The sequence below is a fragment of the Prionailurus viverrinus genome, chromosome E2 (genome assembly GCF_022837055.1).
Source record: "Prionailurus viverrinus isolate Anna chromosome E2, UM_Priviv_1.0, whole genome shotgun sequence".
Lineage (NCBI taxonomy): Eukaryota > Metazoa > Chordata > Mammalia > Carnivora > Felidae > Prionailurus > Prionailurus viverrinus.
The window spans coordinates 46,675,925-46,689,237 of record NC_062575.1 but is presented as its reverse complement, the minus strand read 5'-3'; the positions used below and the strand labels follow the sequence as shown (position 1 = coordinate 46,689,237).

The window sequence follows — 13,313 nt, the reverse complement described above, 5'->3', positions numbered from 1 at the left end:
TGCTGAGGAGGTAAGAAGAAAGCAGAAACCTGCTTGAGGGACCAAATTATAAAGATACTGTGAGTGAGGAATATATCAGATAAATGGACAAGTGTGAATGAACATGAAACCACAAGTGCAAGAATAGTAAACAAGAGAAACCAGGAAGAACTCATACAAGAAATAATAAACATAGAAATTTATGAAATACTGGGGAGTCTTCGTGGCCCAGATGGTTAAGTGACTGACTCTTGATTTTGGCTCAGGTCATGATCTCATGGCTTGTGAGTTTGAGCACCATTTTGGGCTTTGTGCTGACAGCATGGAGCCTGCTTGGGATTCTCTCTCTCCCTCCCTCTCTGCCCCCCATACTCCCGCCCCTGCTGCTTGTGTGCTCTCTCTTTCTTTTGAATACATTACTGAACATTCATGAAGGTCAGGGATTCTCAGTAAGGGTGAAACCAATCCAAGAATGAGGAGCTGGACATTTGTGGGACAACTGCTGCCATTAAATGTGGGGAGCCCACAAATGCTGATGTCCTGAAATGCAAAAAACATTCTTGTAAAATGAAGAATTGTCCCACACCACCACAGTTTTTTAATATCCTGCTGGATACTTAAATAGGTGAAAACCTGCTAATGATTACCTGAGCCTATAGCCTATTTTACATATAAACACAGTGTTGTGTTTTTTTTAGATGGTTTCAATACATACTAAATTTTCTAGGTATGTAACTACCAAGGCAGTTGAGGCAAAATTGCACTTTCTATTCAGAACTTTATCATGAGCTTTGTCGTTTTGGAAAAATCACATTAACGGTGGCAACACTGCTTACAGTATTTACATCACCAACATACGTGTAGAAGTCTGCATTTGTAGCTGTAATGTTTATGGTAAGTGTATATACAGGTGTAACAATATGTTAGTTGTCTTGGGCATTTTTGTATTACAATTTTCTTTCCATTAATGTTCCTATTTATGTCAAGTTAGGGCATTATATTGAGTTTTAAAAAATTATGAATGGTGAGGGATTATACTACCTGTGAACTTAATTTTAGGAAGGCAAAGAGTTGTAATAAAATATTTGTTGCGAAAAGGAGACTGTGTGTCATTTGAGAATCTGCACTTGAAAAAGATCAATAGCTTATAAATAAGTTAATTTTAAAAATAGTACAAGAGAAAATATTGTCAACTCATAGAAGGCAAGAAGGGAATAAATGAAACAAGAAACATGTTAAAGGAAAAACAAAACAAGATGGCAGAAATAATTCAAATATCATACTTACAATAAATACAAAGAGATTAACCTCACTTATTAAAAGACAGAGATTAGGGGCGACTGGGTGGCTCAGTCAGTTGAGCATCCAACTCTTGATATTGGCTCAGGTCATGATCCTGGGGTGGTGGGATTGAGCCCCACATCCGTGAAGCCACTTAAGTCAGTCTCTCTCTCTCTCTCTCCCTCCCCCCCCCCCCCCCCCGCTCTCCCTCCCTTGCCCCTCCCCCACTCACGTGTGCACGTGTACTCTCTCTCTCAAAAAATAAATAAATCATCTTAAAAAAATAAAAGAGATTATAGAAAAGGTGACAAAACAAAACTAGGTATATAGTACTTATAAAAGATAAACATTAAGAGCAGATTGAAAGAAAAATAAAGACTGAAAGTAAAGGAAAAAATGTCCTATGCAAAAAAAATACTCCACCACAAAGATTTAATAGTGAAGAACGTGTATGGCTTTAATATAGTCTCAAGGTATGTAAAGCACAACTTGAGGGAATTACAAGGGGAAAAATTAACAAGTCTACAATCATAGATTTTTTTAACATAAGTCCATAAACTGATAGATTAACTAGAAACAGTAAGAATACATTAAAATTTAACACAACTATCTTGATTTATAAGCTATATTTTGAAAGCTTCTCTGCAAAAATACTTTTTTATACTTCTTCACAAGCAGAAACATAGTATTTCTCCTAAATTGCCCATACTCCAGAGATTAAATATCGTATGGCCCACCTGCTAGACTACAAGATAATTAAATTGGAATAAATAAATAAATAAAGCACATATGTTTGGAGACTCAGAACAATCTTAAAATTTTAATAGGTTAAAAAGCAATTGTAAAGGAAATCAGAAAACATTTAAAACTAAAAAGAACTTGGGGCGCCTGAGTGGCGCAGTCGGTTGAGCGTCCGACTTCAGCCAGGTCACGATCTCGCGGTCCGTGAGTTCGAGCCCCGCGTCAGGCTCTGGGCTGATGGCTCAGAGCCTGGAGCCTGTTTCCGATTCTGTGTCTCCCTCTCTCTCTGCCCCTCCCCTGTTCATGCTCTGTCTCTCTCTGTCCCAAAAATAAATAAACGTTGAAAAAAAAAAAATTTAAAAAAAAAAAAAAAAACTAAAAAGAACTTTATGTCAAAATGGACATCTAAAATTAATAGCTTCAAATACATTAACTACAAAACAAGTTGAAAATAAAGCATTTTTCTATTCAAATAGTTTTTAAAAAGGAAACTCAAAGAAAGAAGAAATGAAATAATAAACATCAGATGTTAATGAAATAATAAGTAGCAAGCAAATATACTGAAGGTATCATTTATAACAATGCAAACTGGTTTTTTTTTTTAATTTTTTTTTTTTTACGTTTATTTATTTTTGAGACAGAGAGAGGCAGAGCATGAACGGGGGAGGGTCAGAGAGAGGGAGACACAGAATCTGAAACAGGCTCCAGGCTCTGAGCTGTCAGCACAGAGCCCGATGCGGGGCTCAAACTCACGGACCGCGAGATCATGACCTGAGCCGGAGTCGGCCGCTTAACTGACTGAGCCACCGAGGCGCCCCATTTTTTTTTTAATTTTTTTTTTTTTTTTTTGCAAACTGGTTTTGAGGGAAAAAAATAAACAAAACTTTAATATAATTCATCAAGCAAAAGGAAAGCTATAAAAATTAGGACTATCAGAGATTTAACTAACTGTAGATAGTTACGGGAGGTATTAAGAATCAGTAAATGGAGGGGTGCCTGGGTGGCTCAGTCAGTTGAGTGTCCAGCTCTTGATTTTGGCTCAGGTCATGATCTCACAGTCATGGAATTGAGCCCCTGGTGGGGCTCTGTGCTGGGCATGGAGCCTATTTGGGATTCTCTTTCTCCCTCTCCTTCTGCCTGCTTCACCCTCAAAAAAATCAGTAAATGGATTTAATGCTAATGTTTTAAATACCTAGGTTAAATGGCCAACTTTTTAAAAGTATCAAAAGTTTCTCGAGAAGAAACAAAATCTCAATAGGCCACTAGCCATTGAAGAAAAGTAATAGTAGTTTAAGAACTCTCCAGCCAAACATACCTTGCATAAATGGTAAGGTTGGTTTTTTTAGTTTTATTTTTAAGTAATCTCTATACCTAATCTAGTGTTTGAACCCACCCCACAACCCTGAGGTCAAGAGTCGCACACTCCACCAACTGAGCCAGCCAGGTGCCCTGATCATAAGTAAACTTTTAACCTCCAAGGAAAAGATACTTTCAAATCTTACAAAAATTGTTTCAGTGACTACAAAAAGAAAGCTACTGAATGCACTTTGAGATTACTGTAACCATAACAGATACACAAAGAAAACCCAAGGAACAGAAAATTATACACTGATCTCATTTATTGTCATATATGCAAAAATCCTAGATAAAATATTAAGAAATAAATTATAGCTGTGAGTTAAAAGAAGGCATACTGTGACAAGGTAGTGTTTATTCCAGAAATGCAAAGATAAATTTAATATCAGGAAATATATCAGCTGAACAAACTACACTATCAGATTAATGAAGACAAATCATGTATTTCAGCAAAAGGAGCAAAAATGGTTGATAAAATTCAAAATTACTTCATGATAAGAGCGGGGAAAGCCCCTTTTGGGTAACTAGAAATAGGGGACAACTTGTTAATTTCATAAAAGCTTAATAAAACCCATTGGAAACATCTTCCTTAATAAGAAAACTCTAGAAGGCACACCAGTAGACATAGAAAAAACATTTGAAACTAGTATTACACTGTATGTTAACTAATGAATTTAAATTAAAACTTTTAAAAAAGAATTTGATAATGTTAAATGCGACTTCCTAATTTGAAAACAAAACAAAAAATTTACCCAACCTGATATAGAAGAGAACATTTTAAACCTGATAAAATATTTCTAACAACAACCCAAAATGTATTACATACTTTAGGATAAAATACTAGAGGTATTTTTTTTAAGTTTTATTTTATTTACTTTGAGAGAGAGAGAGCGAGCAAGTGAGCTGGGAGGGGCCTGGAGAGGGAGAAGGAGAGAGAGAGAATCCCAAGCAGGCTCCACAAAAATGCCAGCTGGGAGCCTGACGTGGGGCTCTAACTCACGAACAGTGAAATCATGACCTGAGCCAAAAGCTAGAGTTAGACGCTTAACTGACTGAGCCACCCAGGTGCCTCTAGAGGCATTCACATTAAGTCTGGACACGACAAGTATGGCCCTTAACAGAGCCCACATTCAACTGGAAGTTCTAGTTAAGTGCTAGACTAGGCTAACTTTAAGACCACCAAATTATTCCAGATTAGACAGAAACACTCCCCAGTTCATTTTTTGAAAATAAGCGTTAGTCCTAAATTATGATAAAAATAAGTCTTGAAATAGGAAGAAAATCCACATTTACACACCAATTTCTCTTATGTATAAAGATGCAGGGGCACCTGGGTGGCTCAGTCCATTAAGCATCCGACTTCAACGTTTATTTATTTTTGGGACAGAGAGAGACAGAGCATGAACGGGCGAGGGGCAGAGAGAGAGGGAGACACAGAATCGGAAACAGGCTCCAGGCTCTGAGCCATCAGCCCAGAGCCCGACGCGGGGCTCGAACTCCCGGACCGCGAGATCGTGACCTGGCTGAAGTCGGACGCTTAACCGACTGCGCCACCCAGGTGCCCCAAGCATCCGACTTCAGCTCAGGTCATGATCTCATAGTTCATGAGTTCCAGCCCTGAGTTGGGCTCTGTGCTGACAGCTCAGTGCCTGGAGCCTGCTTCAGATTCTGTGTCTCCCTCTCTCTGCCCCTCTCCCACTCATGCTCTGTCTCTGTCTCTTTCTCTCTCTCAAAAATAAATAAAACATTGGGGCGCCTGGGTGGCGCAGTCGGTTAAGCGTCCGACTTCAGCCAGGTCACGATCTCGCGGTCCGTGAGTTCGAGCCCCGCGTCAGGCTCTGGGCTGATGGCTCAGAGCCTGGAGCCTGTTTCCGATTCTGTGTCTCCCTCTCTCTCTGACCCTCCCCCGTTCATGCTCTGTCTCTCTCTGTCCCAAAAATAAATAAACGTTGAAAAAAAAATTAAAAAAAAAATAAATAAAACATTAAAAAAAATAAAGATGCAAAAATTCTAAATGTTATCACATGATGTATAAGTTATTAAAATAACTCATCTAAAAAAATAACTCATCTATGGAGAGGCAGAAAGTTGTAATTTCACATTTTCTTAATGTAGAACTCTGATTACTATATTCTTTCTCAGTTCTTTGTCTACTAGATATATGTATATGTTATATGGATGTGTGTTATAACCTATGTTATTACACACACACATAACTTATTTTTGTTCAGTCTTGGCTGAAGCTGGAGTTGTAAAATATGAGCTTGTAAAAAAGAGTCAGTATTGTCAGCAACAAAATTCTGAGCAGAGCAGCAATTTATAAACATTTTTTGCAAAAGCTAGAGACTAAGAGTATTAAAATATTGAACTGGAGATAGACAAAAACAAAAACAGAACTCTAGTTATCAGATTATCAGATATATATATACCCCAGTTATCAGATTATTGTATTCTGCAAACTTTCTGGTGTACTTCTTTACTTAAAGTACCTTGGTTTGTGAGTATAATTTGTCCTGGAAACATGCTTGTAATACAAAGCACTTGTATATCAAAGTGAATTTCACGAACCATTGGCTCAGTTGTGATCATGTGACATTTGGCATCATGTACTACTTGTATTGCAAGACCGCTCACTTATCAAGTTAAAATTTATTAGAAATGTTTGCTCATCTTGCAGAACACTCGCAGACCAAGTTACTCACAATCCAAGGTTTTACTGCACTGTGATAACATGGGTGAACATTCTCTTGTACACACCTGATCTCCAACAGTTCAGTGTTATTTGCTTAGCAAGAGAACTGTCAGTCTCCAAGGCTTGCTAACTAGCTGCCTTCTGCAATGGAACTGACCATAACCCAAGTTATAAATAGCTGGATTTTCCTAGATATGCAGAGAGGTTTCAGATTTATTATATCCTCAACTTTGCCCTTCAATCAAAATGCTAAAAATTAAATAACTCTGTAATAGTCTTTGTCTTAAAACTTAACACATGGGATATTTAGCTTTCATATTATAGCAAAATAGAGTTTCTGTTGTAATAAAGTGTACTTATTTAATATCAGGAAATGATTTATTATTCAATAAGGTAAAGGATAAAAATTATTATGATTATCCCCAAAAGGCATATGATAAAAACTGAGTTGTCCTTTCTAATAAAATTCATATAAAGATAAAAAGGCCACCCTTTACTATGATCAAAGCTGTCTACCAAACCCCACAGGCAATATGCTACTCATTGAAATGCTGAAGACATTTCCATTTACATCAGAAAAGAGATGAGGATGAGTACACTTATTGCAGCTATTAAACATGGCTTTAGAAATGTAAAGCAATCGATAGATCTAAAAAATAACTGATGTAGGGGCACTTGGGTGGCTCAGTCGGTTAAGCACCTGACTTTGGCTCAGGTCATGATCTTGCGGTTTGTGAGTTTGACCCCGGCATCGGACTCTGTGCTGACAGCTCAGAGCCTGGAGCCTGCTTCAAATTCTGTGTCTCCCCCTCTCTGTGCTCCTCCCATGCTCATGCTCTGTCTCTCTCTGTCTCTCAATAATAAATAAATGTTAAAAAAAAAAAAACCTGATGTAAACAATGGAAAGGAAGAGTCAGAATTATTTCTATTTAAATCATATATTTGCACATCTGTATAAACCAAGACACTTTAGGAAAATATTCTTTGGTATGATGACTAAATATAAGATACAGAAATATTTAAGGAGAGCACTTGTTGGGATGAGTAGTGGGTATTATATGTAAATGATGAATTAGTAAATTCTCCTGAAACCATTATTATACTATATGTTAACTAACTTGGATTTAAATAAAGTAAAAAAAAAAGATACAGATATAAAAATTAACACTTTTCTATATAAGCTATAATCAGTTAAAATGAATTATATATATCTATATATCTATATCTATATATCTATATATATTTAGTTTCAAAGTCATGAAACACAAGTTCTGAACAAGAAAGCAATGAGATCATATGAAATATTACAAAATTTTACTAAAGGGAATATAATAAGATCTGAAAAATCAGTGTGAAAGACCGTGTTTCTTTTTTTTTTTTAAGTTTATTTATTTATTTTGAGAGAGAGAGAGAGAGAGCCAGGGAGGGGCTGAGAGAAGGAGAGAGATCCCAAGCAGGCTCTGCACCATCAGTACAGAGCCTGATGTGGGACTCGAACCTGCGAACCATGAGATCATGACCTGAGTGGAAATCAAGAATTGGACACTTAACCAATGCCCCAGCCATGTTTCTTGTTGGAAAGATTTAATAGAATAAAAATTCAAATAGGGGCGCCTGGGTGGCTCAGTCGGTTAACCATCTGACTTTGGATCAGATCATGTCATGATCTCACTGTTCATGAGTTCAAGCCCTGTATCAGGCTCTCTGCTGTCAGCACAGAGCCCACTTCAGATCCTCTGCCTCCCTCTCTCTCTGCCCCTCCTGTGCACATGTGCTCACTCTCTCTCTCTCGAAAATAAATGAACATTTAAGAAAAATAAAAATTCAATTAATAATATAAATAGTTTATATAATTCTAAGCAATAGAAGAACAAATACCTGAGATTAGGCACAAAAAGAAAAAAAGCATGGTGGGAGCTTGGATTACCATATTTAAAAATATTGTATATTCTTAAAAATATTGTATATTCTAGTTACTGTAATACTTCAAAATTTAAATTATGCAAATAAACATTACACATTGCAACTCTTTAGACTATATAAATATACAACAAATGAGTCCAGAAGATGGGGCTAGATCATGTCTTTTGAAAATTGTGTTTTCTTAGATTTGAGATATAACAGACCCTAGAAATATCATTAATTGAAAGCAGGTTAGATGGGCTAAATGGGTGATGGGCGTTAAGGAGAGACTTGTTATGATGAGCACTGGGTGTTATATGTAAGTGTTGAATCACTAAATTCTACTCCTGAAACAAACAAAAGTAAAAAAAGAAAGAGAGCAGGTTAGGTCCTGGACAATCTGGGTAAATTATATGGTAGTAAACTCTAATACAGTGGTAGGTTTGATTTCTTAATTATCAGTTAGGATTTTTACATCCCTCTTTGTATTTTTTAAAACATGTTTATTTATTTGAGAGAGAGAGAGAGAGAGAGAGAGAGAGCACGAGCACAAGCAGGGGAGGAACAGAGAGAGGGAGGGAGATACAGAATCTGAAGTAGGCTCCAGGCTCTGAGCTGTCAGCACAGAGCCCTACAAGGGTCTTGAACCCATGAACCGTTAGATCATGACCTGAGCCAAAGTCAGGCACTTAACTGACTAAGCCACCCAGATGCCCCTACATCTCTTTTTATAAATAAAGATGTAAAAAGTCCTTTACATTGGCCTTTTTTTTTTTTTTTTTTAATGTAGGCTCTATGTCTGATGTGGAACCCAGAGCAGGGCTTGAACCCACAAGCCTGAGATCAAGAGACGCTTAGCTAACTGAGCCACCCACCCAGTTGCCCCTACATTTTTTTTTTCAGTAGGCTTCACACCCAGTGCAGAGCCCAATGTGGGTCTTGAACTCAGAACTCTGAGATCAAGACCTGAGCTGAGATCAAGAGTCTGATCTTAATTGACTGAGCCACCCAGGTGCCCGCCAAATTGGCTTTTGATGTTAATTATGTACTCTGTATTTGCTTGCTAGGGCTGCCATAACAAGTATCACAGACTGGGTGGCTTAGACAACAGAAATTTATTGTGTCATAGTTATGGAGGCTAGAAGTCTAAGATCAAGGTTTGGTTTCTTCTGAGGCCTGTCTCCTTGCCTTACAGATGGCTGCCTTCTTGTTAGGTCTTCACCTGGTCTTTCATTTGTGCACGTGTATTCCTGGTGTCTTTGTGTGTCTAAATTTCCTCTTTTTATAAAGACATCAGTCAGGTTGGATTAGGATCCACCCTAAGGGACTCATTTTAATTTAATCATCTTTTTTAATAGCCTTATCTCCACATAGAGTCACATTTTGAGGTATTGGAGGTTAGGTCCTCAACATGGATTTGGGGGGACATAATTCGAACTATAACATACTCTTTGCCCTATTTAACTATCCAAGTTTTAGTGACCTCTTATATAAGTTGGTAAGCATTCTATTTTTTTCCCAGGCTCTGGAAGAATTTATATAATATGTAAATTATCTATTACTTGAAGTATTGGCATTCTGTGTTCTTTTTTTTTTTTTTTTTTTTAATTTTTTTTTTTTTTTCAACGTTTATTTATTTTTGGGACAGAGAGAGACAGAGCATGAACGGGGGAGGGGCAGAGAGAGAGGGAGACACAGAATCGGAAACAGGCTCCAGGCTCCGAGCCATCAGCCCAGAGCCCGACGCGGGGCTCGAACTCCCGGACCGCGAGATCGTGACCCGGCTGAAGTCGGACGCTTAACCGACTACGCCACCCAGGCGCCCCTGGCATTCTGTGTTCTTAAAAACATCTGGCCTTTTAAGGGGTTAGATTGCTAAATATTTTAATTTTTTTTCCTGTTGGTTATGTTTTATTCAGGTTTTCTACTTCTTCCTGAATAAAATTAGGTTATTTTCTTAGAAAATGATTAATTTCATGTAGATCAGTAGTTGCCAACTGGGGGCAATTTTACCCTCCACTCTACTCCAGACCTTTAGGCGATGTCTGGAGACATTCTTATTTGTCAGAATTAGAGGGAAGGGGAGAATACTGACATCTAGTTAGCAGAGGACAGGGAGGCTACTAAACACTGTACTCTATACAGGACAGCCCCCTATAACAAAGAGTTATCTGATCCCAATGTCAGCAGTGTGAAAATCATGCTCTAGACGTTCAAATTTACTTGTATAAAGCAGTGGAATGGTTAAGAAGAATCTCGGTTTATAGAGTTAAATAAAATTCCTCATTTATAATGTCTTTAGTTTTTAATTTTTTTCTTGACCACGCACATATTCTGACCTCTAGAAAGAACACTTCTGGATTTGGACTAAATCTAAACTTGACTTGATTTAATCTCTATCTTTTACTAATTCATTATCTTCTCTTGTTTTGAAAGTTATTTTATTTGCTTTCTACCTTGTTTTATGCATAGTTTGTTTTTCTGCATAGTTTATTAAATTATATCCATGTATCAAAGGATATACGTTTTCCTATCAGTACAGATTTGGATCACATTATACAGCTTTTGATATGTACTACTCTCAATACCATTCATTACTAAAAATTCTGTATTGTTTACTTTTAGTTTCTTCCTTAAATTACCAAGTTGATAGCGTAGTATTTTGTTTTAGATCAACTTTTTTACTTGATTTATCATCTTATTGCCTTTCTGTCAGAGTTTTTCTTTTGATGTTCAATAAAAGATAAGTGGTTACTGATGACTTTCCTATATTTTTTATATTAAAGAATGTTTTTATAATGCCCTAATGTTAAGTAAAATCCTGGTAACTGTTTCCTACATTTGTTACATTCATTATAAAGACTCTTTATAATGTAGAATAAAGTATAAACTTAAACTAAGTTTTTCCTCATTATTTACATGAGTATAATTTCATGCTAATATAAATCACTGACATGATAAATAAGAATTAAGATAAATAAAAATTTATTACATATTACATTCATGTGGCCTTTCTCCTGAATGAATTCTCTGATGCCTTCCTATACTTGCTATATTCACAGAGTTCTCATCTGGTAATTCTCTGATGTCCCATAAGAGTTTACTTAGAAGCAAAATACTACATTCATTACAGTACTAGAGATTTTCTTTCTCTAATATGAATTTTCTCATGTCGAATAAGACATGAACCACGGATAAAGGCTTTCCCACATTCTTTACATTCATAGGGTTTCTCACCAGTATGAATTATCTGATGATGAATAAGTTGTGATCCTTGACCAAAAGATTTGCCACATTCCTTACATTCATAAAGCTTTTCACCAGTATGAATTCGTTGATGGTGTGCGAGTTCCCTGTTATGACTAAAGGACTGTCCACATTCCTTACATTCAAAGAGTTTTGCTCTTAAATGAATTTTCTGATGTCCGATAAGATTTGAGTGGTAACGGAAGGCTTTATTACAATTGTTACATTCATAGGGTCTTTCTCCAGTGTGAATTCTCTGATGTTGAATAAGGATTGAGTGGTGATGGAAGGCTTTCCCACATTCACCACATTCATAGGGTCTTTCTCCACTGTGAACTCTCTGATGTCCCTTAAGAATTGAAGTGTTGCTAAAAGCCTTCCCACATTCTTTACATTCATAGTGTTTTTCTTTAGTATGTGTTTTTTCATGTCGAATGAGGGATGAGTGGTAACTGAAAGCTTTTCTACATTCTTTGCATTCATAGGGTTTCTCTCCAGTATGAATTCTCTGGTGTAGAGTAAGATGTGAGCCACGACTAAAAGCCTTTCCACATTCCTTACATTCATAGGGTCTTTCTCCAGTATGAATTCTCTGATGTCGAATGAGATTTGAGGGGTGGTGGAAAGCTTTCCTACACTCATTACATTCATAGAGTTTGTCTCCATTATGAATTCTCTGATGTCCAGTAAGTTTTGAGCAACTGCTAAAAGCCTTTCCACAATGCTTACATTCATAGCATTTTTCTGTAGTATGTCTTCTCCCATGGTGAATTAGCAGTGAGTGGTAATTGAAGACTTTCCCACATTCTCTGCATTCATAGGGTTTTTGCCTAGTATGATATATCTGATGTAGACTATAGGATGTTTGTTGACTGAGACTTTGCATATTTTCATGGGTGACTGTCACAGGTTTAAGATATTCTTCTTTATTTCCCTGTTCTGTCCGAAAATGGTGATTATACTTCCAATCATCTTGAAAAATGGAACATCCAAATTCATGGGTTGGAAGTCTTTCCATTATCTTCCACTGAGATGACTTTATTTTATAATTGTCATCATTTGGTGATAACTCCTTTGTTGTACATTGGGATTTCATATCTGAGAAGTAATGAGAAAGAAAATATGCATTTTTTTCCAGTTCCTGGAACAACAAAATTTATGAATAGGAATATGAACACATTACTTATAAGAAATTGATGGCTTGACAAGATCTCAAATATAACTATGGAAGGTGAGCATAGTGTGGACACAGAGGTGATTAAAGAAGCAGGGTAACTGTTTCTAAAATGTTGCTTCAGATCAGAATTACTGGAAAACTTGTTAAAAACAGAAATGGTACAAGTATCACTTCAAAGCAATTGAATCAAACTACAGGAATATAACTTAGCTTTAAGAAAAATCTCTAGGGGCACCTGGGTGGCTCAGTCAGTTAAGGGTCCAACTTCGGCTTGGGTCATGATCTCATGGTTTGCGGGTTCGAGCCCGCGTCGGGCTCTGTGCTGACAGCTCAGAGCCTGGAGCCTGCTTCGGATTCTGTGTCTCCCTCTCTGTCTGCTCCTCCCCCACTCATGCTCTGTCTCTCCCTCTCCTTCAAAAATAAATTAAAAAACATTAAAAAAAAAAAAAAAGAAAAATCTCTAGTGATTCTGATGTAGCCTGAGGTTGGAAAATCATTAAGGTTTTCCTCTGTACTTAGTATAACATTTGAATAACTTACCATTAACTCAAAGGTGATGTCATGATTTGGCCCTGGCTAACATATCACTGAACTATGCTCTTCCCCAGTTCACTATGCTATGTTCCAAGAGCAGATAAAATACTTTTCTATATTAGTGTGATTTCCACTGCTGTTCTCTCTAGCAGGTATTGTTTTTGTTTTTCAATTTTTTAAAAATTTTATTTAAGTGATCTCTCCACCCCATGTGGGGCTCAAACTCAAGACACTGAAATCAAGAGTCATATGCTGTTCCAACTGGGCCAGCCAAGCACCCCATTTGGAGGTACTGTCTGTCCTTGTATGGCTGGCCCCTTCTCACCCTTCTTGTCTCAGTGTAAATATAATTACAAATAACACTAAAAATCCCCCCTCTCAAACTGTGTTGGACAACACCAAATC

At 37.0% G+C, this 13,313-nt stretch overlaps 1 protein-coding gene across 1 annotated transcript in view; it reads right to left on the bottom strand.

Annotated features, from left to right (window-relative positions):
• The window catches only part of LOC125153524 (zinc finger protein 585A), a 64,651-nt gene that overhangs the window by 39,923 nt on the left and 11,415 nt on the right, over positions 1 to 13,313 (bottom strand). The window contains exon 4 of the mRNA XM_047836749.1: positions 11,135 to 12,295. Coding sequence (XP_047692705.1) covers positions 11,135 to 12,295 — 1,161 coding nt within the window. The remainder of the gene's footprint in view (positions 1 to 11,134; positions 12,296 to 13,313) is intronic.